The 25,939-nt window shown below is 51.9% G+C and overlaps 11 protein-coding genes and 1 non-coding gene across 12 annotated transcripts; 5 read left to right on the top strand and 7 right to left on the bottom strand.

Moving 5' to 3' along the window:
- Positions 1-725: 725 nt before the first annotated feature.
- On the top strand, positions 726-1,427 carry J4E79_009231 (uncharacterized protein; the record flags this gene model as incomplete). The annotated part of the gene is made up of 1 exon (XM_049358081.1): positions 726-1,427. A coding segment is annotated over one exon (702 nt), but the record flags the coding sequence as incomplete, so codon positions are not given.
- A 142-nt stretch (positions 1,428-1,569) lies between these two features.
- On the bottom strand, positions 1,570-2,245 carry J4E79_009230 (uncharacterized protein; the record flags this gene model as incomplete). Its single annotated transcript, XM_049358080.1, has 3 exons — positions 1,570-1,800; positions 1,852-2,045; positions 2,128-2,245. The coding sequence occupies 3 exons, from the start codon at positions 2,243-2,245 to the stop codon at positions 1,570-1,572; spliced, it is 543 nt and encodes a 180-aa protein (XP_049207679.1).
- A 1,781-nt stretch (positions 2,246-4,026) lies between these two features.
- J4E79_009229 (uncharacterized protein) lies at positions 4,027-5,032 on the bottom strand (the record flags this gene model as incomplete). Its single annotated transcript, XM_049358079.1, has 2 exons — positions 4,027-4,244; positions 4,300-5,032. 2 exons carry the CDS (start codon positions 5,030-5,032, stop codon positions 4,027-4,029), a joined length of 951 nt encoding a protein of 316 aa, XP_049207678.1.
- Positions 5,033-6,808: 1,776 nt separating this feature from the next.
- Positions 6,809-9,671, top strand: J4E79_009228 (uncharacterized protein; the record flags this gene model as incomplete). The annotated part of the gene is made up of 2 exons (XM_049358078.1): positions 6,809-8,661; positions 8,711-9,671. 2 exons carry the CDS (start codon positions 6,809-6,811, stop codon positions 9,669-9,671), a joined length of 2,814 nt encoding a protein of 937 aa, XP_049207677.1.
- Positions 9,672-9,742: 71 nt separating this feature from the next.
- J4E79_009227 (uncharacterized protein) lies at positions 9,743-10,735 on the bottom strand (the record flags this gene model as incomplete). The annotated part of the gene is made up of 3 exons (XM_049358077.1): positions 9,743-10,546; positions 10,600-10,692; positions 10,718-10,735. 3 exons carry the CDS (start codon positions 10,733-10,735, stop codon positions 9,743-9,745), a joined length of 915 nt encoding a protein of 304 aa, XP_049207676.1.
- Positions 10,736-11,150: 415 nt separating this feature from the next.
- On the bottom strand, positions 11,151-12,920 carry J4E79_009226 (uncharacterized protein; the record flags this gene model as incomplete). Its single annotated transcript, XM_049358076.1, has 2 exons — positions 11,151-11,746; positions 11,795-12,920. 2 exons carry the CDS (start codon positions 12,918-12,920, stop codon positions 11,151-11,153), a joined length of 1,722 nt encoding a protein of 573 aa, XP_049207675.1.
- Positions 12,921-13,232: 312 nt separating this feature from the next.
- J4E79_009225 (uncharacterized protein) lies at positions 13,233-14,320 on the bottom strand (the record flags this gene model as incomplete). The annotated part of the gene is made up of 3 exons (XM_049358075.1): positions 13,233-13,891; positions 13,938-14,234; positions 14,296-14,320. 3 exons carry the CDS (start codon positions 14,318-14,320, stop codon positions 13,233-13,235), a joined length of 981 nt encoding a protein of 326 aa, XP_049207674.1.
- A 4,202-nt stretch (positions 14,321-18,522) lies between these two features.
- J4E79_009224 (uncharacterized protein) lies at positions 18,523-19,853 on the top strand (the record flags this gene model as incomplete). The annotated part of the gene is made up of 3 exons (XM_049358074.1): positions 18,523-19,343; positions 19,391-19,561; positions 19,619-19,853. The coding sequence occupies 3 exons, from the start codon at positions 18,523-18,525 to the stop codon at positions 19,851-19,853; spliced, it is 1,227 nt and encodes a 408-aa protein (XP_049207673.1).
- Positions 19,854-20,378: 525 nt separating this feature from the next.
- Positions 20,379-20,465, top strand: J4E79_009223. Its single transcript has one exon. It is a non-coding gene; the product is annotated as a tRNA-Asp (tRNA).
- Positions 20,466-21,690: 1,225 nt separating this feature from the next.
- Positions 21,691-22,803, top strand: J4E79_009222 (uncharacterized protein; the record flags this gene model as incomplete). Its single annotated transcript, XM_049358073.1, has 2 exons — positions 21,691-22,048; positions 22,085-22,803. 2 exons carry the CDS (start codon positions 21,691-21,693, stop codon positions 22,801-22,803), a joined length of 1,077 nt encoding a protein of 358 aa, XP_049207672.1.
- Positions 22,804-22,880: 77 nt separating this feature from the next.
- On the bottom strand, positions 22,881-24,353 carry J4E79_009221 (uncharacterized protein; the record flags this gene model as incomplete). Its single annotated transcript, XM_049358072.1, has 2 exons — positions 22,881-23,138; positions 23,193-24,353. 2 exons carry the CDS (start codon positions 24,351-24,353, stop codon positions 22,881-22,883), a joined length of 1,419 nt encoding a protein of 472 aa, XP_049207671.1.
- A 427-nt stretch (positions 24,354-24,780) lies between these two features.
- Positions 24,781-25,233, bottom strand: J4E79_009220 (uncharacterized protein; the record flags this gene model as incomplete). Its single annotated transcript, XM_049358071.1, has 2 exons — positions 24,781-24,869; positions 25,008-25,233. The coding sequence occupies 2 exons, from the start codon at positions 25,231-25,233 to the stop codon at positions 24,781-24,783; spliced, it is 315 nt and encodes a 104-aa protein (XP_049207670.1).
- Between the last annotated feature and the right edge of the window lie 706 nt (positions 25,234-25,939).

Genomic DNA, 25,939 nt, shown 5'->3' with positions numbered 1-25,939 from the left:
GGGGGGGGGCAGATGGTGGGACAGTTTCCTCTTGTACAGTTCAGCCTGACGAGTATGAATTACGATACGTTCGCAGACAAATACCCTTGTTTGTATACGAAGAGGGGAACATATTCATCCGCACACCATAAAGTGGACGATCTCGCTGCGGAGTGGGCTATAAGGGAAACCAGCAACGACCCTACACTACGGGTTTTGCAGCGACCGAAAGAGCACCGATTTCTTTGGTGGCTATCCGTACTCCATCACCACGAGTCTACTCATCATTTGCCTTCACCGCAGCAGCTTGAGAAGCCCGACGAGGTAAAGCGTCTGACCATTCCGCGACATACCCTGCCCGACGAGATGAACAACACCCAGAGCGAGCCAAAAGCGTGCGAAAGCTGTGGAGGGGAGACTGAGCGTTGCTGGACTAGAGGTGCTGAATCGCACACTATACGATGTGACAGATGTTGAGTGAGGGACAGGAAGTGATGTTCGCACAAGACGTGTCCGCCTTAGTAAGAGGCTCTGGTTAGTGATCAGTCCACAGAAATCCGGCTAACCGTATGGGGTAACATTATTTCTTTGCTAGCTCACCAAAAAGCACGGTCCGAACAATTAAGGAAACATAACGCTGGCTTACGATATCAGATCAGAATTTTGGTCTCGGTATGTGACGGACGAAGGTAGGAGGATCTCGCAGGGGTTATCGGTCGACGATATAAAGGTCGACGGGTTTACAGAAATGGTCAACCAACACATCCATCACCCTCGACGCTTCAATCAACTGCCTGACGATTGATCATTTCTATATACACCATCTACTCCTCAACTTCCCAATCACCCAAAACCAGCCTTCCGAGATGTCAACTCCCTCTCTTCGCTCGGTCATCGGAGTCCCCAACTCAACAGCATCGGTCAAAGACTCCGTTCTTGTCATCATCGACGCTCAAGACGAATACATCTATGGTATCCTACCTGCTCAAGACTACAAGGAGGTTAACGTCGCCATCTTCAGCCTCCTCGAAAAATACCGAAAGCAAAACGGCCACGTCATCCACGTCCTGCACAACACGGGCGATGACGAAGCAGCTATCTTCAAGCCTAATGGCAAGCTCACCAAGGAGATGGACGGCGTCGAAGCTATCGACGGCGAGCCTGTCGTGTGGAAGAAGCACGCTGGATCTTTCTCTGAGACAGATCTAGCAGAGGTTGTTAAGAAGACTGGGCTTAAGAAACTTGTTCTTACGGGATACATGGTACATGGGTGTGTGTCGAGTACCGCTCGCGAGGCGACTACTTTGGGATACGAGGCTCTTGTTGTGGAAGACGGTGTTGGTCAGCGCGATATGAAGGATATTCCCGCTGCGCAGGTTAAGAAGGTTGCGTTGACGGAGATTGATGATATGTTTGGTACGGTTGTGAAGGCTTCGGAGATTAATTAGATGTATGAGATATGGTTTGGTTGATACTCCCCGTGCTGATCAGCGGAGCATCCTGTACGAAATGACATTTATATGATTATTCTCAATGCATCGGAATCGTGTAATCACCATGTGTGTACGTCGCGCACCGAATGCCGAGGCCTCATTCTCTGATAGTCGTGCCGACATTTGAGCCTTCGCTGGCTCGTTTGCGGTGGCCGAGTACGAAACCTTCTTCTGTTATAGGCGTTCCGACACTTGAGCCTTCGCTGGGCCGTTTGCGGTGGCCGAGTACAAAACCTTCTTCCGCATCGAACATCAGCTTTGTCTTCGCAGCTTGACCTCTCAGCGGTTGTGCCGCCCGTGTTTTAGAATCTTCAAACACCTCCTTGACCTGGCTTACTGTTAGTTACTAATCGGGTGTATCTTTTCCATTCACACTTACATCGAAACCCTGCATTGCTGTGCCAAAAGTAGACATGCGATTGTCATAACATGCACCGTTCTTCCACATCGCAAACAGTCCAAAGGCAATGGAGATGGTACTAGCAAGGATGGCCAATCCGTATGAGAGCAGGAGGTTCTGCGGGTTATAGGCGTAGACGACCGCAGAGGTGGACGTGGTGACATTGACAGGGACTTTAGTACTTTGTTTCCAGCGTTAGCCTTCGAACACATCATAAGATTGTAGCTTACCAAAGCGAAGCATCGTTGATCATACTCAACGACACATTCAGCGCAAACGCTTCGACGTCCTCTCGGAATGAGATATCCCGGACGCTGGATGGGTTTTGGAGAGTGTTGACAATTTGGATTGCCTGGTTCATGTCGCGAGTCATGTTGTAAAACTGCGCCCCCGTAGAAAGAGATGTCGCGTCAAGCCGGCCAGTCGAATCCAGTGACATTCGCGTCCTATCCCTGTGCCAGGCGACATACCCAAGCAAATAGCTTGCTAGGCCTATGGTATATCCAGAATAGGCAGGAGAGCCCTGACCTGGCGAGAGAGAGCTATTGACCCACGCATCCTTCGGATCGTACTTGTTGAGTAACTCCCAATGAATGTTCTCGATACCGACTACACTATTGCGGGTTTTGACGGTGTATGAGACAGTAGCGTTCCACACTTCGCATGACAAATACTCCGTATCAGATTGATACGGTACATCAGTTGGTCTTTTCTGAATAGCAAAAGCAAACTCGTTGGTGGTTTGCTCAGTATTGTTCCAGTTCAGACCTAATGGAGTTTTCTCCAGGGTCCTTGGATATGAGAGTCCGAGGTAACCAATCTCTCCGTAGGAAGGGATCTTAGAGTTCGTCCATTTCAGACTGTCAGTAGTCAAGTTATTCACCGCGGCGACTCTAGTCTCGTTGGCAAATCGCAATATATCGTCGTGCACGGTATTATTTGCTGCGGTGCAATTCAGTACCGGTAGAAAGGCTTCTGTCTCGTACGATGTGTTTAGGTGAGAATGAGGCGTTTCGAATGGAAGACGGCTACCGGAAGATGCGACTGCGTTGACGATTCGTCCGAGCCGAGCTGAAGGACCCGAGATCCAGGGAAGGTACGCCGAATTCCTAAGAACGAACGCGTCTGACATGCTGAGGTTGTTCATATCCGCGCTTAGCGCTTGTTCTATAGAGTGTGATTGCGTTGTTCTCGTCTCGACTGATAATGTTGGGGGAGCGAACAATGTTGGTAACGGTAGACACCTAGAAACCGTCAGTAACACTCATTCAACTGTGCATCTATCGATTACCATAGTATGAGTGCAACTATGAGCCCTAAGTGCAGCTTCCGGATGACTTCAAGGTTGAAGAAAGCGGATAAGTTTCTCGAGATATCGAAAGAGTCGTCGATAGATCTTAAGCTTATCGATCGCTTCCGGAGACGCATCCATACATACTGCGTGTATGCGATGCCGACAGCGATCTTGAAGCTCAGAGCGATGCTGATTGCAAAAGCGTTACCGAAACTTACAAGGGTCAGTCATGAACCAGGGCTTATGTTTTGGTACATACCGTAATGACCACTGCTGTCGCCCTGTCGAGCCTATCACATCTCCATCCAGCATTGTGTAATATCGATGATGTCCTACTGCGAGAGCAATGCCGAAGAAATAAGAAGCCAACATGTTTGTAGGAGTGAGCCAATGGGATTTTGCAAGTGTTCGGAAGTTAGTGTTGTGCCCAGAATTAGCTGTCAGTGATTGCAGAGCAGATGCAGCGTCGCCATCGCCTGCATGAGGTATTAGCGGTATGTCCGTTTGGGACATTGCGCTATCGTGTCGCCGATGAGCCATTGCGATATGTGGTGTAAGAGCTCAGACCAGGATTAATAGTATAGATGTACCGAGCTGGTAGCGTAGGCAAGAGCGAAGCGACGAAAAGAAGAACTTGCGCGACAGATTCCAAGGTAACAGGTACTTCTTGTGGTGCATCCCTCCTGTGCTCAGCCCCGCCATCTAGCCAAAGCCTATAAGTCCTCGATAGCTCTTTGGGCGATGTTTATGCAGTATTGCGGCGTGGCTAGGCTGTGAAACGTCAAATGATTGGCCGAGCCTACTTTGCAAGCCTCCATGTGACGAATTCTACATGGTTCTAATCTATGTGTTTACCCCACTCACACATCCTTCTCTGCATGAATGACAACATGCTCGGTCGATCTTCGCCCAGATACCCCTCTCAGAATAGGGCTGTCGTCTAGCGGAGCTACACCAGCTCGCTTTGCCTCCGCTTCTGTGAAGGTACCATATAAATCGATAGGATCGATCTGGTCCATATCAGGAACTGGGGAGATCTTGTTAAGGACGTAGAAGACGAAAGCGCTGATGAAAAATCCTATCAAGGTGTCAGTGGCCCTTCAATTTCCACTATCGTGAGATAATCCACTCACCTATGAAGAAGGCCATATTGTAGAGCTGTACCAAAGCCCGTGGTGGATCGACATCTCCTCTTACTGTCACTATAAGACCCCCAATCGTCGGGATCCATCCACATAACCATGAGGGTATCGCCCGCCAGTTGAAACCTTTGGTGAACCAATACGACGAGTTTTCAGTTCGATATAGATGACTCAAGCGGATCCTTCTCTTCCGCAAGAGGAAGTAGTCGCATGCCATTATGCCGATGATTGGTGCCAAAAACACCGAGAAGGAAGACAGTACGGCGATAAATGTAGTGGCACGGTTGATAAGTTGCCAGGGTTGAACGACCCATGCCGCCACAAACGTAATGATGGCACCACGTCGTATGTTGATGTAACGTGGGAAAAGGCCAGCAAGGTCGATTCCACCGGAGACAGCGTTTCCACAAATGTTCTCGAACATTGCGGTAAATGCGAAACCTGCAGCCAAGAAGAATACCCCCGCACGTGCCTTCGATGAGCCGTTACCGTTGTCCATCATGCGCATGAGTAGATCCGGTGGGTTCCAATAGATCTCTCCGTACAACTTTTGTCCCGACGCAGTTGTAACAAGACCAACCAGGGAGACGATGACGCTGGTGATCACACAGCTAGTGATAGTGCCGACCATGTAGGGCGTTCTTCCACGTGAATAGCGTGAGAAGTCGCTGCCATTTGTGATGCCCGCAGCAATGCCACCAAGGGTCTGATTGATGCCAGCCATGATGAGCCACGAGGTACCCCAAGCGGAACCCGAGGGAATGTTTTCGCCAGCATCCCATAGAGGGCCTACACCTTTAGCAGTTGTCACTGCCCAGATCATCCATGCCAACATTCCGATGCCGCACCAGAGGCAGACTATGAGGAACGGTATCTTGAACTTCTCCGGTCGCAGCCACAAGAAAGGTGTCGATATGAACCAGAAAACAACAAATCCCACGAACTGATCGGTGGTAGCAGGGAAGTTAGGGCTGAAAGTATTCGGCATGCGTGCATACGAAGGCCAGATCGCGGTCAAACATACAGCGACTAGACGGCCGCCATTCCAACCTGGTTCAGGTTAGCATCATAGTACCAGGCTCATCCTCATAGTACTCCAACTTACATTGAACGGCGTTCCAAATGAAGTTGAGCAAGATTCTTTGCGACAAAGGTATAAAGCTTCCGCGCATTCCCCAACTATATCTGTTTTGCACCGTGAAGCCAATATGCCACTTCAATCCAACCCAAGCAATAAGTGTGGAGAAGAAAGCGATCAAAAGGCAGCTCACAACGATGATAAGAATAGATTGCGAGACAGATAAACCCATAGCTTCGGTGATATCAGCGATCGAGAGCGACAAAAGTCAGTTGATGTTGCTTACTCAAGAAGGTACTTGGTGTTTGCCAATTCGCGAGGTTCAGCGATGAAATCGCCCAAAACCCGAAGAAATTGAACCAGCCCCATGTCCTGCGCTCTGGCGGGAGGGGGATTAAATCGCGGTTGCTCCATGCATCTGTTTGCTCATGCTTCGCATCGTCTCCACGGAGACGTACTTTCTCATCGATATTCTTCAAGCGCTGTCTCAAAGTCATAATGAACGTGAAACAAGGGACGCGTCGCCAGTCAAGGAGGCTGGGAGGGAAGTAATTGCGACGAACGCCAGTGGTGAGCTCTTTCCGCCATCTTAGTGTTGCTACCCTTGTTATCAACCGCGCTCGGAGTCACCCCAATCTAGGTGATCTAACGCCGACCCAAGTTTAGTGAAGATGATAATGCGCCGACGGGGGCGACGATGCAGCATACGCGGGAAGAACACCTTATCCGCCGTTAGAAAGAGGGGTATTTGCGCCTATCTTATCTGATCATCCGAGCGCCGTGATCAGCGCCGAAGAAATCCCATCTCAAGCTCTGCTGCTACCAATAGGCAAGCTGTTGATGACGGGGTAAAGAATTGGAGTAGGAAGTAACTCCAAAAGTGGGGTATGGGTGAGCGATAAAGTAGGAAGGCGGCTTAGGGCGCGAACGTCCGAATCCCGGAGCTAGTTCGCCCCACCAATCGAAATCTTATCAGATGGATTCTGGACGCATCGTGACCAGCCAACTCCAATTCGATCAGAAGAGGCTTTTATCTTGGAAGTATCTATGGCTACGATGGCGACAGGGAAGAATCTGCGAATAGGCGTTGACGTCGGTGGGCACGTACTAAGCATCAGAACTACGAGAGCCATGAGGCTAATACCGCGCATAGAACCAACACTGACGGAGTCATCATTGATCCTATAAGATCGGGTGAAGATGACCGAGGAATTGTTGCTTGGTACGAGTCCTATACCCATACGTTGAACACCACGCTTCTTCGCTTAGCCCACTCCCTCATAAGATCCAAAGAACATCCATGATGATGCCTACCGGAAGTCGATCACCCCCTGACGAGAACGCGAGCTCATACCATAACTCAGGCACAAGGCACCCACTACTACCGACCCAAGCCATGGCATCGCCGACGCCATCACCACGATGTTCAAATCCGCCTCAGTCGATCCATCGTCCGTCGCGAGTGTGACAATCGGAACGACCCACTTTGTCAACGCGGTCGTAACCCGCGACCGAACACGTCTTTCTCAAGTCGCCGTTCTCCGTCTTTCTGGGTCTTTCAGCAAACATGCACCGCCATGTGTCGACTGGCCAGCTTCTCTACGTAACATCATCCTTGGGCACTATGCGCTCATCAAAGGAGGGCTAGAGGTGGATGGAAGCCTGATTTCCGACATCAAAGAGCATGAGATAGTAGAGCAATGCAGAATTATCAAAGAGAAGGGAATCAAAAGTATAGTCGTGAACGGCGTCTTCAGCCCTATCGATACGGTAGAGAAGCAAGAAGAGCGTACTGCGGACATAATTCGGCGTGAGCTAGGAGACGGTGTCGATATCGTTCTTAGCAAGACCGTCGCAAACCTGGGATTTTTAGAGCGCGAAAACGCTGCGATACTCAACGCCTCGATTCTGTCATTCGCCAGGAAGACGATAGCATCATTCCAGACACCAATCAAGGCACTTGGACTGAACTGCCCTGTTTTCATCACCCAAAATGACGGCACGATACTGAGTGGCGAAGCCGCAAGCCGACTACCGATTCGAACCTTCTCATCCGGCCCAACAAACAGTATGCGTGGTGCTGCTTTCCTTGTCGGAAGGCAAGAAAATGGCGAAGCAATGATGGTTGTGGATGTCGGTGGAACTACCACCGACGTGGGCTTGTTGCTCGCAAACGGCTTTCCCAGGCAACAGGCCGCATACTCAGAGCTTTCGGGTGTGAGGATGAACTTCTCGTATCCCGATGTGAAAAGTATAGGACTAGGGGGTGGTAGTTTCGTGAGAAGAGTTGGAGACAAGATGCAAGTAGGGCCTGAGTCCGTGGGTTATAAGCTACCAGAAAAGGCGCTCGTCTTCGGTGGTGATGTTCCGACAGCGACTGACTACATCGTCGCTGCTTCATCCGATATTGCGATAGGGCAGCCGGAAAAGGTACGGGGAAAGCTGCAAGACGATGACATACAAGCCTTCAAAGCCGAGACGACAAGGATGCTTGAAACAATCATTGACAAGATGAAGACATCACCTGATGATCTTCCCGTCCTGCTTGTCGGCGGTGGTGCGGTCATAGCTCCAGACGAATTGAAGGGAGCAAGCAGAGTAATCAAACCTCAATGGTCCGGTGTAGCTAACGCTATTGGCGCCGCGATGGCGCGAGTGAGTGCCGTAGTCGACACGGTCAAGTCCACCGAGAAGCAGACGCAGAAAGAACTACTAGCTGAAATATGCGATGAGGCCAAACGAAAGACCATCGAAGCAGGCGCATCAGCGGAGACGGTCTCTATCGTCGAAGTGGAGGATCTACCATTACAATACGTGGCCCACAAAACGCGATTTATGGTCAGAGCTGCGGGAGACTTTGACTTCTCACGAGCTGGAGATTTCATAGATTTGAATATCACTCAGGAAGGAGGCAACGTAGAGACTGGGTCAAAGGGTACGAACGATGCCATCGCAGCACCTTCGACCGAAGAGGCGTCTAGCGAGGTTGATGCAGCACCCGAAGTTGACATCGCTGCGTACATGCCCAAAGTGGCGAACCGAGAGTGGTGGATCTCTGAGACCGATCTGGACTGGATTACCATCGGCTGCTACATTCTTGGTACTGGCGGCGGAGGCTCTCCCTACTCTACCATGCTCAGAGTGCGCGGAATCCTACGGTCTGGCGGGAAAGTTCGCGTCGTCAGTCCAGACGATCTCAAAGACGATGCGCGAGTGGGAAGTGGTGGTGGTGCTGGTAGCCCAACAGTCGGCATCGAGAAGCTGTCCGCTGATGAGTAAGTCATGTATTGGCGCCACACCATGCCTTTGCTAACCTTCGCTCAGAATGATGGATGCTCAAAACCACCTCTACGATCTCATCAAGGGTGGTTACGCGACGCACATCATCCCTCTCGAAATCGGCGGCTCAAACGGCTTGCAGGGTCTCGTATTAGGTGCATCAACTAACATGAATGTGCCATGTGTAGACGGTGACTGGATGGGCCGAGCATATCCAACAAAGTGGCAAACAACCCCGGTCGTCTTCGGCGAGCGAGAAATCGTGTTCGCGCCTGTCGCGGTGGCCGATGGTAACGGCAACACGCTATATATGCCAACTGCAACGAGTGACCTCAAAGTCGAACAGGTCATCAGAGCAGCATTGAGCCAGATGGGCAGCTCCGTCGGAACAGCTGATGCTCCGGTTACAGGCGCTGAAACAAGACGTTGGGCTGTTGAACACACAATCTCGCTATCGTGGAGGATAGGGCGAGAAGTGGCACGCGCCCGAAAAGAGAACAGAATCGACAATGTCGCACAGTCAATCATCGACGCGGTTGGAGGTTCTGAAACAGGGCGTGCGCTTTTCAAGGGCAAGATTGTTGGTGTAGAGCGCAAGCTGTACATGGGCCACGTGTATGGCGAGGTGATGATAGAAGCTACGGGAAGCGAGTACCAGGGCAAGATCAAGATACCGTTTAAGAACGAGAACATTGCTGCGATCCGGATACCGGATAGTGGAGAAAGCACGACTGGGGAGGAAAAGAACGAAGATGTTCTGGCTATCGTTCCCGACCTTATCGCGGTCATTGATGCGCAAAATGGCGAGGCTATCGGAACGCCAGAGTATCGGTACGGACTGCTAGTCTCGGTGATCGGTATCACTGCGAGTGAGCGCTGGACTAGTCCGAAGGGTATTGAGATAGGTGGCCCGAAGGCATTTGGATTGGACCATCTGGAGTACAAACCTTTGGGCAAGTTTGTGAAGCCTATCAGCGTTATCGACGAATATGACGGAAAGGCATGAGCGCCAGGCCCGGCACTTGGCTGAACTGTTTGAGTAGGTATGCGATGTTTTAGATGTCTTTGCGTCTAGGATTACTCAGCCTGCTTTGTACCAGGATATAACGGCAGGATGATCTTCACAGCAGCCTCGTAGCTTGTGAATAGAATACCTCCACTAAACACCGTGCGACCTAACCTCATCGTCGTGCCTTTCCAAAAACCCTTGATCCCGTAATCCAACAAAACACTCTTTACAGCCTCTGCAGTACTCGTGCCTTTCGCACTCTGCGAACGCGTCTTAATAACGTCAAAAGGCTGCGTTGCAAGCGTTGTCACAACGCCTGCTACTGATCCGTTTGCGAAGTTCACCAGCGTATTTTGTTCGATATTCTTGGCCTTCTCATAATCCTTGAGGATGTTGTACGTCCCCATTCTGAACGCCGTTGCTGATGCTTGTTTCAGGGTAGTGCCTGCGAACCCGCGGTATAGACCGAGGATACCGTGTTCCTTCCAAATGGTGGTTGTAGCGTGGAAACCGGACCGAAAGCGCCTTTCGTTCCTGGCATCGTCGATGAGGGCAGTCTTGATGCGCTCTGTGGGTGTAACTGCGGTGATCGACGCGATTACTCCCGCAGTCATGCCGGCCAACAAATTGCGCAGAGGGGAAAGCGTTCCCGTCTCTGGGTCTGCGAAAGACGACTTGATCTGGTCGAAGAAGAGAAAGCGGACGGCGTCTTTGCCTACTGAGCCAAAGACCAGTGCTCCGCAGCCTTTGTACAGCGCTCTAATGCCTTCATTCTGATAGACTTGGGTCACGACTAGGAAGGGATTTCGCGGCGTCGGCACGCCCTTCTCAGCTCTTAACTGCACACGCGTTTTTGCAAACTCTAGAGGATACTGCGAGCGGTATGAGTCACGGGATCTGAGCCGGACTGCCTCTTTGGACGTACCGAAAGAAAGCCTTCCACACCGCCAGCTATGCCGCCGGCGGCCAGAGAGACTACCGCAGGTGTGTTCTTGTCCTTTAGATTGTTAAGCTTGATCTGTAGACATTGCGCGTGAACTTACATCGCCGCCTGAAACCATTTGCGTCTAGGAGAATAGGGATAAAGATGATGTTGTGATGAAAAGTGACCTCGGGATGGTCGACAGAAAAGATGCAGATATAGCCGAAGCGGTTCCGTTCCGGGTGTCCTCAGCGGCATCGACCATGGAACACGAAAGCGACGCGCCGAGCCGAATGATATCATGGCCATGGGAGAGGCTACTTCAAACTCAATTTGCATTCTTGCGCACTCCCCGCGCATGTTCAGGCTCCTGAAGTAGTCCAAAGTGTATCGTGTGGCGCATGACGTCAGCGGGTCTTCTTAGGGCTCCTGGACGGAAGCCCGTGGACGCGACCTTTAAGGCACGCGACACCGGAAATTACTGGATTCCAGAAGCACCAATCCATTCAAGCAAGTATATTTCATTGATTCTGAGGCAGATTCGCCTACTGTGACTACGCTGCCGCATCATCCAACTCGAACAAACTATCGAACCGGTTATCCCTCGCTGCAGCATAAGCCGCCATCTTCTCGTCACCACTGTTGTCGTCGCTTTCATCCTGCGCTCTGCTACTCAGCTTCCCCAGTTTCTTCAGAGCATCATCCACATTCCAAGCGATTCGTTCAGCGCCTACTCTTGCGCCGACCAGATTCGGCGCGCCAGGGCCAAGTCTCAATCCGGCCAGTCGTCCTGTCACGAACAGAGGAACGTCATCGTCCCACATCAAGTCTTCATTCAAGCATGGCAGACCGCCAACGTACTTGATAGGATACTCTTGTTGGATGTTCTGGAGGTAGGGGATGGTGCGGATGTCTGACTGAATGCCAGTGGCAAAGACCATGTAGTCAATAAGCGGCAGTTTGGGCTTCGAATCTGTGGAAGCGGCTTCGCAGGCCCACGTTTTCGAGCTCTCATCCCACGATACGGACTGAAGCTGAGTATAGGTTTGAAGCTCGATCTTCCCGTGAGCGACATGCGTATCGAGAATTTTCCGGTACCGCGGCGTCATACTTCCTCCGTTACGGGCTTGCACTATCATCTCAAAGCGCTCTATCACCGATTGTTAGATGCAATCGCTAAGCAAAAGCGTTGACATACCTTCATCAGTATCTGCCGTCCAGAATTCGGCTTGCTTGAAATTCCGAAACTTGCCCACCCACTCTAGGTCCACGTCAAAGTGCTTGACCTTGAGCGGACCGCGCATGAGCATCCATACTTTGTTCACGCCTCGCTTGATTGCTAGATCCGCCAGCTGAATACTAGTCAAGCCGCCACCAATAATGAGCATACTAGTCGACTGGCGAGCCTTCACTTTGGTCATTACGTGAGGTGGGGGGAACTGCTTGATCTGCATTGCATGCGCAAAACCTTCGTGTGGACGTTGAGCTGGTAGACCAGGAACAGGAGGTAACGAGGGCGCATTTCCAGGACCGACAGCCAAAACGACAAGGTGGGCGAAACGCACGCCTTGGTCTGTTGAGACGCGGAAGACTTTTCTCTCGTCCGCCATCACGTCATCTGAGACGACACTGTCAAGATCCGCTTCATCGAAGTTTGAGATATTGTCGTATTCGATGTTCACGACGCTCTCTTTCCTCAATAAATCCTTGCCAAGCCGATATCTCTTGATAACCTCGTCACAGTGAGCGTCGAACAAATCGGTACGTGGTACGAAGTAGTCCTTTCGGTCCCTTTCATCGACGTCTGGCGTGCGGCCTAAAAACCTTCCTTGCGACTTCAGGTTCTTCTTCTTTTTGTGCTTGCTCACTTCTTTTCCGGCAACTCCAGGTAGTGCTTGGATGTCTTTGTCTCTCTCTTTCTCGTACGTATACCCGAGCAGTGCATCTCGATCAGCAGGATCGACATGGAAGAACATCGGACTCCGAAGGTAATCAATGTGAAAAGTCTTGAAGAGGCGCTTCCACTTTGACATCCAGTCTGCTCCATCGGCATCGAGTACTAGCATATCTATTGCTTCTTCGGGTGCTGCCTCATGATCGCATCCACAGTCCGAGTTACCGGGAGTTGACGGTGGCGTTGGCAGTGAGTCCTTGCCTGTCCGGTAGTTCTTGATGTTCATCTTCCGACCATGTTTACGAATCCAGTGGTAACGTTGATGTTCATCATCTGTGAAGGTTGCCGAGGGTGTCTGTTCACGGAGCCGTGCTGCTACTGCTAGGCCAGCCGGGCCTCCACCGATGATGAGTACGTCGTGGATGTGCATCGTGTTGCAGTCTGGAAGTAAAGGCTTGGGAGTTTAATGAAGAGCGTATGTATTATGAAACGTCGAGATACTTCGAGTGTCTTGTGCCCAGGTGAGTACCTGATGGCTAGCGTTCCAAATCGGGTGCATCCATCATGGTGCTAAAGGCACACGATGACGAGAACACGACTCCACGTACAAAGACGGACCGATGCCAGAGGCTCAAAGGAATTCGAGCACATGTTCAATCAAAAGCTTGTCTGAAAGTAGCAACCCCGCGCATGCGTGGGCGCAAGTGTAGCCTATTGTGTTTATAAGAACTCGTGTATTCATTCATACGGCATGGAAAATCTCTTGATCCTTATGGCCCTCCGTCGTTGCGGACGTTCGCCAACTGGCAGGATTACTCACGCTCGACACTCTTAGTGATCTCGCGTCCTCCATTTCGATCGCACTTGTGATGAATTGTGGATCCTGATCCTCTCTTTGCTTCCCAAGACCGCCATTCATGTCTTCTTGGCTCTCCGTCCGCCTGAATATATCCCGGAAGCCTCTAGGTATCGGTTCTGCTCTAGGTTCCGGCCAATAGGCGCGCGTGTGTGCAGACTGTGTCGCGCGTGTGACGGTATTGGGCCCGTATGTGTTCTCCGCGGTGTACGTGTTGGAGCTCCAGTTTCTAAGACCGAGAACCCGTTGTATAAGCGGATAGGTCAAGGGCAGATTCGCGCAGAGTATCGCTGTATACGACTCTCGAAGGTACCAGATCGTCCACTCAGTTCCGAAAGGATTTGTGAACGAGTAGTATTTGTTGAGGACTGCTGCGACGATGGTGAACGCTCCTATACAGAAGATCACGAAAAGGATCGTTTTGTTCTTCTTCGGTAGGCGTACTTTGAAGAGCAACGGCATGGGTATGCTTATGATGATTAGATCACTGGAAATATTGAAGACGGCGTTTGTGATGAGATGATTGGTCGCTGCTGAGCATTGTTCTGGTATCGTCAGTATCGTGTGATTAGATGTTGCAAAGGCACTTACTCGAATTCGGCGGTACTGCCCAGTATTGCGAGAACGGCCGACACCAAACCCCAAGGTACAATATTTCCATGACCACAAATGCGACAGCGACATATATGGAGGTGGCGATGACGATCTTGTGTTGCGGGAGGACCATCGTCATGCGGTTGTACATAATGAGTAGGCATGCCTTGACCAGCCATATGGTAAGGAGTTGCATCTGCTCTACTACCAAGACCAGCTTGGATCCGTATATACGCATCTTGATTTCGGCATCTGAATATTGAGAGACGTCGTCTCCCGGCGGTATTAGGTTGCCTAGATACCGGTATAGAGTCAGCGTGTGTCGCTCTTGCAGTTTGCACACGGAAAGACGTACTGCTAGTTTTTGTGACTTCGTGCATGATAGCAATCAGCACTGTGTCGGTAGCCTTGTGTCACAATCAGTACTTGTAGTCGCTCGATGCTGCGGGTCACAAACCATGGCTACAAGTATTAAGTAATCATCTAATTGCAATAATTTCCATGATCCACGATGAATTCTTCTTGATATTAGTCGGATGATGACGACGATCCAGCACACGCCGTAGAAAATTCCAGCCTCAGGCTCAAGAACTCCGGCCATAGATAAGTGGTTGGCTCGCGAGCCGAGGTTGTGGGAACGTTCAAAGGCCGGGCCAGTAGACGGCGAGTAGTCTCGGAGTTGGTTGCTCAGGGCTTTAGTGGGTGTTGATCAAAAGTTGTCGTAAATATCAGGGGGAATCTATCGATGCGATAGAAACCACGGTGCGTTGGGGAACAGAGTAAATCGATGAAGAACTGCCGAGCGCCCGGTCAGCAGCCTTGTTGTGACCACAGGCGCTATGTTGTGAAGACCGGGTGTGAACTCAGCAATCACTCGGCATTTCTCTGTGATGTCGGCGGCTTTCCGTCACAAAATGCTTCATTGACAATTTGATAGGTGCTCTGGGATGTTGCTTGGTTGGACTGTTCCGGGGTGGCGCTGTGGATGGATGCCCTGGGGTGGTCGTGCAGTGTTTCAGTGGAAGTATTCGGATTGAGGAGACAGCGCTCAGAAATCGCGGACCCCCGGACCCCAAGATATCAGACTAGGCATCTAAAAGTGTCGCAAGCGCCACTTTCAATGGAGCTGTGCATCCTCGATGATCTGCACAATCGACTAAAGACGGACGTCCCTGGTCCAGCTTCGACACTTGTGGGACTCGCGGTAGCGCCAATTGGATGACGAGTTTGACGACTCAGACCTGGGTTGAGGCTGCCCAGGTGTCAGAGAGGCGCGTCCAATTCGAAGGCCGCGGCAATATGGCGATGTTGGCTGCTGACCGGAAACATTTCGCGACGATTCGTGGTACGGTTCAAGAAGAAATGTCACAGCAAATCAAATGCGTCCAATGCGCGATGGGTTTCCCGGCGCTGCTTCGGTGATTTCATGCCTGGTAGTGTTGCAAACTGCGACTTCAGGCGAGCAATATCGTAGGTATGCTATACAGCTGCTGCCAGTGTCACTGGAATTCTGACTCGCAAAAGATATCGGTAGCATCGCAGCGCAAATTGAAGGCGTTGAGGAAAGTTTGGCGGTGCCCGTCAGCTTGCGTGAGTGACATCGGGTGTCCCGGCACGCTTAGTTTGACGCCTTTGGCGGGCCGTAGCCGTAAGTTGTACTGGTCCCGAGGTCAACACTCGCATAATTTTCGTCCTTGCTTCAGGCGTTCAGTCAAGGAGAAATGAAAATCGCGCAGTGACAAGAAACTCCCAGGAGCCTTGTCGCTGATACAGATAGCTCTGGAAAGAGACTGTGCTGTCATGGGTGTGCATAGGTAGTGTAGCGGCGTCGGCGCCTCAGAAGCACGAGGGCGAAGGGAAGTCGCAGCGTTCCGCCGAGTACCCCAAACCTGGGTCTCTTTCGAACACAGACATGATTGACTTCAGCACATCCACAATTGGTAGAGTTCTACCGTCCGCTGTTGGTCATGCAAATCGCAATCTCTGCGATTGAAAGACAGCGAAAACTGACCAGCAAACACATGTCACCCACAAAGGTCTTGAAGTTCAATCGCCAAACAGTCAGGTCATCGAATGCAAGTTTCGGAAACTGTCGAAAACATTGAAACACCTGCGCGATATAGACAAGGAAGACCCGACACCACGACCTTGGAAACAGCGGCTTAGAAGACTCAGCCTTCGAGAAGAAAGCTCAGACTCACCTGGGCAGTTTCAGTCGGCATTGAGCGCTGGCTACTGTCAGATTCGGCAAAGCAGCACCAGGGGTGACATTCTGTCGGCGATGCGCGAACTGCACGTGAATGTGTCGTTCGAACCAACCGAGAACTGGACATTTGATGAATGTGTCGTATCGCCACACCCGCGGAGGTCCGAGTCAGTGGTTTCGCGTTTGCCAATGAAGAGAGACTTGAATGATCAACCCTCACGCCCGACCCACATCATGTAAGCCGTACGAACACAGAGCAGATTCGATATAACACACATAAGGCCGACTCAGCTTGTTCGGTGACTCTTGTATCTGGCACCGGTGCCGTTGCGCCGCATGTGCCAGTTTGGGGAGGCCATTTCTTTCACTTTGAGAGGTGCTCATGGTCAACCATGACGGATAAAGATGGAGGATGACTTTAAAGACCTATGTAAGGGTCAGGATATGGAATCGTAGTACCGTAATCCCACGCAGACATTGCCTAGGAGCTACACGCCGGCGTCCAGCTGAAAGTTGCACTGATCTCGCAGAATCGAACCGGGCCCTCGTGAGTGCACACCTGGGCAGTCTCGCGTGCCGAATTGAATATCTGAAGAGGAACTCCAAGCGATGAGGACCACTGGAAATACTTTCAAAGAAAGTCAACTGGTGATAGTTTGGCATGTACACTCTAGCACAGACGTGACTGCTCATACAAATACAGGCAGTTGCATGGTGATCATGGCCTCGTTCGACATGGAGGAGAGGATCAGCCCGGAAAGAGCGTTTGGTCAATCTCAATCATGCAATCTCAAACGAACAGCGGATGTATGTTTAATCATCAATGTTTTTGGGGTAGACGTTACCCATGGGATCGACGAACAGGGATAGCAAGGGGCATCAGCCCATGCTGTGCTAGGTACTCACCTGGGCACCAAGGTATTTCAGCGCAAGCAAGCAGCTGCGCATACGTATCAATTCTTCTGATATTCCAGCAGCGATTGCTTATCAAGTACGCGCTTCTCATAATGTAGCTACGGTAAGCAGCTCGTAGGCGTCTCGCCATCTCTCAACGAGTGACATCAACGGTGAGCTTATCGCTCCTGCCACGCCACGTGGAATCTGACAGGCAAATCTATTCTACGAAAGCCTATGCCAATTAAAGCATGTCCAGCCGTATCGCAGCGTTGAGGTATCCTAGGACACGGTACCTAGATATGCAGTCCCCGGTCGCAGATATCGGGCGGAATATTTCCGAACGAACCTTGGAACCCTTGGAAGCACCAAAGGTGTCTTATCCATCGCGAACACTAATCCATTCATGTAAACGGTCACCCATTTACATACCTCTGTGTACCACATACAACTCCGCTGCGGGTATCGCACAACACAAGAAAGATGGCGGTCGGAGGATACGGCTGCCCAACCTCTTGACAAGCCACCATTTTCTCGTGGGTGTCGTGTGCCCTGGCGTGTCGCAGCCCGCGATCTCCTCCACACCTCTCCCTCTAAGTTAGTCTAGCCGAACCGCCGAACCACGCAACTGATAAAGAGCAGAGAGATAGGCGTTCGCGCAGCGAATGACGAACGCCTACCACCACTACTAAGAGATTATGACGCCGCGCCCAAACACCGTTGCAGCATGGCTTCGCGTGTACTCTCCCACTTGGAGTAGTGACACCCCGCTTGCAACCCTGCTGCGCGGTGATATGCAGACTGGGGTGTGGGTGTATATAGACAAGTTGTTGCGCTTCCATGCGTTGCTATATTCTTGGAGTAAGAACGCGTGTCGCGACTTCTTCTTATTTTTCGACGGCGCCTGCGACGGCGCGCGCATGAACTTCGCGCTGCGACGATGACGACCTCCCAGCACCGGAACCACTCCGTCGCGGAAGAACCGGTGACATCTGTTCTTCCAGATGGCGATATACCCTACAATCCCACGCATTCACTCAACCCAGATGAAGAAGTTCTGGCGGCCCTTGGATACAAATCGGAGTTCAAGAGAGAGTTTTCGCTGTTTACCACCTTCTGTGTCAGTTTTGCGGTTCTGGGTCTACTGCCTAGTTTCGCGTCCACGCTCTACTATGGCATGGGCTATGCGGGAACTGCTGGAATGACTTGGGGCTGGATTGTGGCCATGGTTGGTATTCAATGTGTGGCAATGAGTATGGCGGAGCTGTGTAGTAGCATGCCCACGAGCGGAGGTTTATACTATGCTTCTGCTGTCCTGGCACCACCTGGTTGGGGACCTTTTGCTGCTTGGCTTACTGGCTGGAGTAACTGGCTGGCCCAGATCACGGCGGCACCGTCCGGCAAGTACAAACCGCTATCTCGTTCGCGACGGGTATGGACATAGAGTTGACTGTTTGAGTAGTCAATTATGGAATTGCGGCCATGATACTGGCGGCGGCTAGTATCAATGACCCGTCTTACGTCCCCACGGATTACCAGACCTTCCTGTTGACGGTCTTCATCATGATTCTTCATGCGATCCTTTCCTCTATGCCGACACGTTGGCTTGCAAAGTTCAATTCCGCTGGTTCCACATTCAACTTCATTGCGCTGATTGTGGTCATCATAATGATCCCAGCTGGCACAGACCGTACAGAGCGCGGTCTACCCCGTTTTGCCCCGTCGAGTGAGGTCTGGGGCACCATCTATGAAGGCACATCCTTCCCAGCTGGTATATCGGTCCTGATGTCCTTTATCGGCGTCATCTGGACTATGTCAGGCTACGATTCGCCATTCCATCTTGCGGAAGAATGCTCGAATGCGAACCTGGCTTCTCCGCGCGCTATTGTTCTGACATCCGCTACTGGAGGCTTCTTTGGCTGGTTCCTTCAGCTTGTCGTGGCGTACACTGTCGTTGATATCGACCTAGTCCTCGAGTCTGAGCTTGGGCAGCCCTTCGCTGCCTACCTGATGCAATGCATGTCGCAGAAGATGACGCTGGCCATTCTTGCGCTCACCATTATTGCCGGGTTCAGCATGGGTCAAGGATGCATGATTGCGGCAAGCAGAGTGACATTCGCGTACGCGCGTGATGACTGCTTCCCGTTGTCCAAGTACTGGAAGAGGGTCAACAAACATACGCAGACACCTGCAAATGCCGTTTGGTTCAACTGCGCAATCGGCATACTGTGCCTGCTGCTCATATTTGGCGGCGAGCTGGCTGTTGGGGCGCTGTTCTCCATTGGTGCCATCGCGGCTTTTGTGTAAGTGCTGGTGAGCATGGTGTGCGTGCTCTACTGACATCTGATAGCGCCTTTACCATACCCATCGCCATCCGCGTTTTCTTCGTAGGCAATCGCTTCAGACCGGGTCCATGGAACTTGGGGAAGTACTCCAGCGCTATTGGCAGCGTTGCATGCGTCTTTGTCTTGCTCATGATACCTATCCTATGCTTCCCCAGCGTAACCGGACCGGACTTAACGTAAGTCTCTCTCATCAACACTTCCACGCTGCTTTGACAAGACTAACGCACCAATAGCGTGGCAGACATGAACTGGACATGCGTCGTTTACGGTGGCCCGATGTTCATGGTAACGATATGGTGGTTCGTTTCCGCACACAGGTGGTTTAAGGGCCCTAAGGTGAACATCGAGCACATGATGCTTGGACGGGAAGAAGCCGTTCTCATCGGGCAGGGGTCAGTGGGCGATGGCAAAGATGGCGATAACTCCTTGGGTGATATGAAAGGTCCAGAGGATATCACAAAGTCGTAGATTAAGGTTGGCCCTGGTGTGCGGAAACTCACATGAGCAGAGTAACAGGGCATGCTGTATTACTGAGTTCTCTCGGGCCTACGGTTTGAACAGGAAAATATATCAATTAGTCCGAATGTGTCCATGGACAGTGATGCACCGGCTAGGATACGGTCCTCACAGATACACCTCGTCGCATAGATGAGCCTGATTTACCCAGCGGATCGGCCGGGGCTACACCTTGGTTCGTTCGTGTCACATAATGAACTTTGCGGGATCGCACATTCATATGAGCATGGTGTCGCGAATTTTGGGTGGGTGGTCAGGTGCTGGTCAATGGCCCCGCGCTTCGGCTGCAAGACGGCGTGTCGCGGGGCATATGAGTGAACATACGTCACCTTTGATCGGCAAACTGGAGACTTGATTGAAGCGATTTGATGGCATGATTACAACCAATCTGCTGCGACCGCTGCGCGCTGTGCGAATATATTTTGCGTATTTTGGCATTTTGTCATCAACCAACTACTCAACCATCAGGTTGACTAATCTTCAGTAGTATAGTGGTCAGTATTTCCGCTTGTCACCTTCACAGGCAACGCGCGGGAGACCGGGGTTCAATTCCCCGCTGGAGAGCTCTCATTTTTTGTTTTTGCGTGGTAGTCGAAGACCCCAGCCATCTGATTCCACCGGCAGGATGTCCATTAGTTCGAGGATGGTAACCCCATGCATCTTTTGGAGAACCTGTACTTTTGTTTTTTCCGGAAGTAAGTCACGTCACCAAGTCAATGCTGATCTTCATGTGTGTCGTGTACTCCGTTCACGTCCTTGCCACGGGCGCGGCTCGCGCCTGCGGTGCCTCCGCCGATGCGACCCTCGCAGCGACCTCCACCCTCAACATGCTCCCCGGACCGTCCGGAATACCAAAACATTACAATATTCAGAACGTCTCCCAGAGCTAACAGACTAGACTTCTCCTCACTATTATACTCTACCGCGCAGATACGACGCATGCCGTGACGCTGTCAAACGGATAGCATGCGCGTCGGCGGTATGTTGACCAAGACCACCAGGGCGCACCGCTCCGTCGGAATACCATCAGCCTCCAAATACTGATGAGGCTCTTTCGGAAGCCTCAATCTGTTTCAGATCTACATTATGCTTCATCGTAGTGACGCTGACGCCAACCAAGCCAAGACTGACGAGAGGCCAAGGTATCTCCCCGAGCAGCAGAAACATCTAACGCGATGAACTCGTCAGCTCCAAACCGTACTGAGGAATTGCACCAAAATACATGTCTCCATTTACACCATCCCTTCGACAATCTCCGTTCAGCAATTCGCGTATTGGAGAAGCCCCAGCAAGTCCGTGAGCGGGATGTGTAACCACACTCCACAGATACCATATCTGACCGCGAACTCCGACCACAGCGCGTTTGCTGTGTAAGCCTCTGTCATGCACCAACCTGGAGCCAAAATCCGCTAGTAGTATAATCTAGTGAGAAGGTCAATGCCGGAACCTCTGTGCTCAAGACAAGCACAGCGAAGCTCTTGGGACCGGACATGCCAACGCCGCCATGCCAGGCTGGCTGTCAACCTGACGCCCAGTTACTACGAATACACAGCCGCATAATCCGGCGACGTTGGCATCCCAAGAGAATGCCGCCGTAGCATTCGTCACCTCGTGTAGCTTGTCATTTCGACCATGTCTTGGAAGGACCTCTCCCAAGTCCATTTTCTACCCCTTCTTCTTCATATTCGCACATACATAGCTGGCACCCAGTAGCAATAAGATGTTCGGACATCCGAGCTACAAGCCTATCTCCATTCCTTCGCCATACCTTTCCACTCGTTCCAAAGCCATGTACGCACCCCCACGCTTCCTCACCGGCAAGTTCTTCATCTGGCTCTGCCTTTTCCTCATCGGCTTCCCCATCCTCCTCTGGAACCACCCAAACTTGGAGAACCTCTCCGTTCCTTATGCCAGACCCCAACCGCGACCCATCGCCCAATTCGTTGCCCACGGCGACTCGAAATGCCTACCAGAAGTCTCGGCTGAACTTATCGAAGCAGCGACTGCGAAACGCGCTACATGTCGGAAGTACTCACCTTTTGCAACGGGGCGGGCGCGCATTGCGACTGTGACGGCGCATTTCGGTAAGCCTCAGGAACACTACCAGAGAGCGCTTAAGACGCATCTCCAGCATGCCTTGGTGCATGGTACGGAGGTTAGGGTGATGTGCGATCCGATTGTAGATGATCTGTGGAACAAACCCGCTTTCATCCTCAACCTACTCATGCGGGAGATGTTGAAGCCGGAGAAGGAGCGGTTGGAATGGATACAATGGGTTGATCGGGACACCATCATCCTCGATCAATGCCGTCCGATATCGAGTTTTCTCCCACCAGAGAAAGCGCGCTTCGGGTCCTGGTGGCGTCGCTCCTCCTCTTCCGACGACGACAACGAAGACGAAGACGATAAGCAAGCCCCAGCACCAGCAAACACAACAAACCTCCTCGTAACGCGCGACTGGAACGGTCTCAACAACGGCATCTTCCTCCTCCGCGTCAACGCCTGGGCCATCGAACTCTTCACCGCCATCCTCGCATTCCGCCACTACAAACCGGAGATCGACCTCCCCTTCACCGAACAATCTGCCATGGAAGAAGTGCTCAAAACAGAGCAGTTCAAAGACCAAGCGAGATATGTGCCGCAGCACTGGTTTAACGGGTATGAAGAGGAGGGCACGCAGAAGTTTCTGGAGAGGGGGGATGTGGAGGGGCTGAAGGAACGGGATGTTAGGAGGGGGGATTACCTTGTTCATTTTGCGGGGAGGGGGAACAGGGGCACTTTGCTGATGGCGTGGAGTGGTATGTTGGAGGGGGCGGGGGATGTATGGGAGGAGGGTAGGGTGCAGAGAGATGTTTCGGGTGAAGTCGCGGAGTTTTGGAGGGATCTTGGGTATGGGGTATGATGGCGTATTAGGTCAGCTAGCTCTTTTTGTTTGTTTATAACTCGTCTCATTCCAATTGTATTATATACCCTTGCAATTCAATAGTAGCTTGAGCTTGGTGCATAGTCTGCTTTTGTGCCTGGGAATGCGCCGGCAGGAGGGTTGCGGTCATCCTCGTCCGCGCTATCGTCTTCGTTTCCTTCGAAAGCCTCGCTTGGATCCGGTGGCGCCCGCATGCGAATCAAAGCGTCTTCGTCGAGCGCGGGGACGATGAACATCTTGGTGGTGTGATACTCGCGTCCAGAGGGCATGCTTGCTAGCAATGGCTCTGAGGGAGGTACTATTTGAATGCCAACCTGGTATAGTCGGTTAATCATGCGCAATAAACCAGCGAAGGCGGGTATACATACAGTGTCATTCTGCTTCTCCCATTTCTTCAACAACATATCGACGATCCGTCCTTCTTCAAACTTGCCTGCATCAGTGCCCCAGTCCACACCTTTTTCGATCTTGCGATCTTCCCTCTTCTCCTGCCATTCTTTCTTCAGTTTGGAGAAACCTGACGATTTCTTCTCTTCTTCCGCGCCCAGCGATGCAAACCCCAGCTCCTTCTTTGCGCCTCGAAGCCACGCGATGCCCTCGCCTGTTTTACCACCGCCTTCAGCATCGCAGGCAAGGAACCGACACGCCTTGCCTTTGGCGGTCCGCCTAAGATCATCCACGTATTTCAGCAGATCGTCGTTGATCTTGGAAGACCGCCCCAACATAGCTTGGGCTTTCGCAGCGTGTTCTGAAGAAGCAAGGCACAGTCGAGCGAAGAGATGCGCGCGGACCTTGGGTATATCGACGCCCCTGAACATCCAGTCTTTGTTCTGCTTGTTCCGGTCTTCTATCACAACCGCTGGGTATGGATCGTCTTTCAGGACGGTGATGAGTGTAGCTTCAGCCATAGTAAGCTCCGCCAACGCTCCCAGCACAGCCGCGGATATGTCTATAGCCGCGGGCTGTGAGTTGTACTGCCCTGCGCGGTTCACCAAGTATGTATGTATGGAGTTTGCTTCGAGAAAGTGCTTCATAGCAGCACCGATTGCGGTTGCGCGTTGTTCGGGCGAGGGTACGGTCGCATTGTAGAGGGTGTGTAGCTGTGCTCGAGCCTGGAGACTGTATACGTATGCTAGTGTTGAGAGAGTATAGCAGAGCTCGCTCTCGAGACTCTTGAGCTTAACTCTTGCTGGCTCGCGGCCCGGTATCGAAGACCCCAGTGTCGAGCGCCATTCTACCTCCAGCTCCTTGACCAAAACCAGGTCGATCTCTTCGCCGGCGCAGCTTGCACCACTCAGTCCTGCATCGAGAGCAAACAGGTATGGTATGTAGTCATTGAGGGCAGATGTTACGGTGGAAAGGTTCGAGGCCTGTGAGGCAGGCGGTATGCGCTTGTGTCGCTTGAGTACGTCTCGAAGGACGCCTCGCGCAGTGGTCGCGCAGTTCGGTAGGGACGGATGGGTGCTGCTGTTGAAGTATTCGGTGAAGGATATGCTGGAAGTAGTTGGTAGGACGAAGGGGAAGGGCATCTTGCTGGGTGTGGACTGTTGCTGGTCGGAGCGGTCGCTGACGCAGGTACGCCGTGGTAGCGGGGTTGAGGAGCTAGCCTTGGCCTCATCATATCAAGAGCCTGGGGAGCCACAAAGCGTCCGGAACACGCGCCTGGAACAGAAGCCCTAGAAATTTGAGGTTTCACGTCAGTGAGAAAAGAAAATACACGAACTGTACCACTGCAATTGTACACTTGATCCAATAATTCGTGCTACATCGATCTCTCCTCCGGCATGTATATGTACAGTTTCGCCAGTACGAGAGAAGTGGTGCGTTTCTTCAGCATACGCTTGCCGAACGCCATAAACCCTTGTCTTCGTCTGATGGTGTCTCCCGCTGCGTGTCGTGTATGGTCTGCCTGTTGTCCGTCCTTCATGCGAGCGATCACCGCTGTTGGCGGGCCGCTTATCGCTTCAACGCATCGTCGACGTAGTTTTGTTGGGCAAAGAGGTATCCCTTGACCTTTGCGTCTTTGAGGAGCTCGAAGTAACGCTCTGTTCAGCCTGTGTTAGCCTTCGCTCTGTCATGGCGGACATCCTCAGACGGCCTTGCATCGCTGCAACCAGCCCCAAGTTCGATCTCTTTTCCTTCTGCGCGCATCCTTCTAGCCTGCGGAATAGCGAAAGACCTACCTCGCAAATGTCCACACTTCTCCAAGTGGTTGACCCCCTCCCTCCGGTAGCACTTGCCCATCTCGTCCCTCACCAACCTCGCCATCATGCTCCTCACCCACTGCTCCCTGATAATAGCATCTTGCGCGCCCTTGAGCGCAGTGTTGTCCTCGTAGTCGACGCCGTCAAAGGTTGGCGCAACCTTGGGCTTTTTGGCAAGGAAGAGTTCGGACTCTGGGGTCGGCATTGCGGCGGCGGGGAGTGCGTTCGGGGGTGACGGTCGTGTATACGGTTTCCGAGGAGTCCGTCGAGAGGTTTAGAGACGTGCGACGGGGCAATTGGCGGTGTTGCGAGGTGTCGTGGTCGTGATCGTTGGTGAGCTTTGAAAGGGCCGAGCTGCGATTGGCGGCGGTGCACGTGATGCTGCATCACCACCAGCGCCTTCCAAGACCGCGCAGGACCACTCTCAGTTTTCGCTATGGTATTGTCTCTTCCCTCTTTTAGGTACACCAGATTCAACTCATGCTCATGTCACACCATCCTTATCCTCCTTCTTACCCTGATCCCACCACCCACCCATCGCAACACCCCAGCCCGCACCAGTCTGTTGATTTCCATCACTTTGCAACTTCACATCTCCTTGATACTTCACATGCCATCTCGCAGGGTCAAATCTGATCTCCCTCATGGAAGAGTACAACAGTCGTAGTCTTTCTTCTCTCTCTTGTTCACAAAGTGGGCACATGCGCTCGAGCCGGACAGTGTGCAGGGGATGCACACGACCTTCTTCGCAAGTCGGCTGGGTATCGTTGTCCACTAGAGCTGGAGGATTCGGCGGCGAAGTTCTGGTTCTTGAAATGATAGTAGGTGAGGTCGTGTGCGAGAAGGCAGTTCTACCATCTGCGTTTGGAGTCAGGAGAACGTCGGTAGTTGACACAAGATTGGTATTGTGT

This window comes from Alternaria viburni, assembly GCF_023758015.1.
Source record: "Alternaria viburni strain BMP 2772 chromosome Unknown scaffold_23, whole genome shotgun sequence".
In the NCBI taxonomy this organism is placed as follows: Eukaryota; Fungi; Ascomycota; class Dothideomycetes; order Pleosporales; family Pleosporaceae; genus Alternaria; species Alternaria viburni.
The sequence above is the reverse complement of the archived record's forward strand: the minus strand, read 5'-3'. Positions and strand labels throughout refer to the sequence as shown.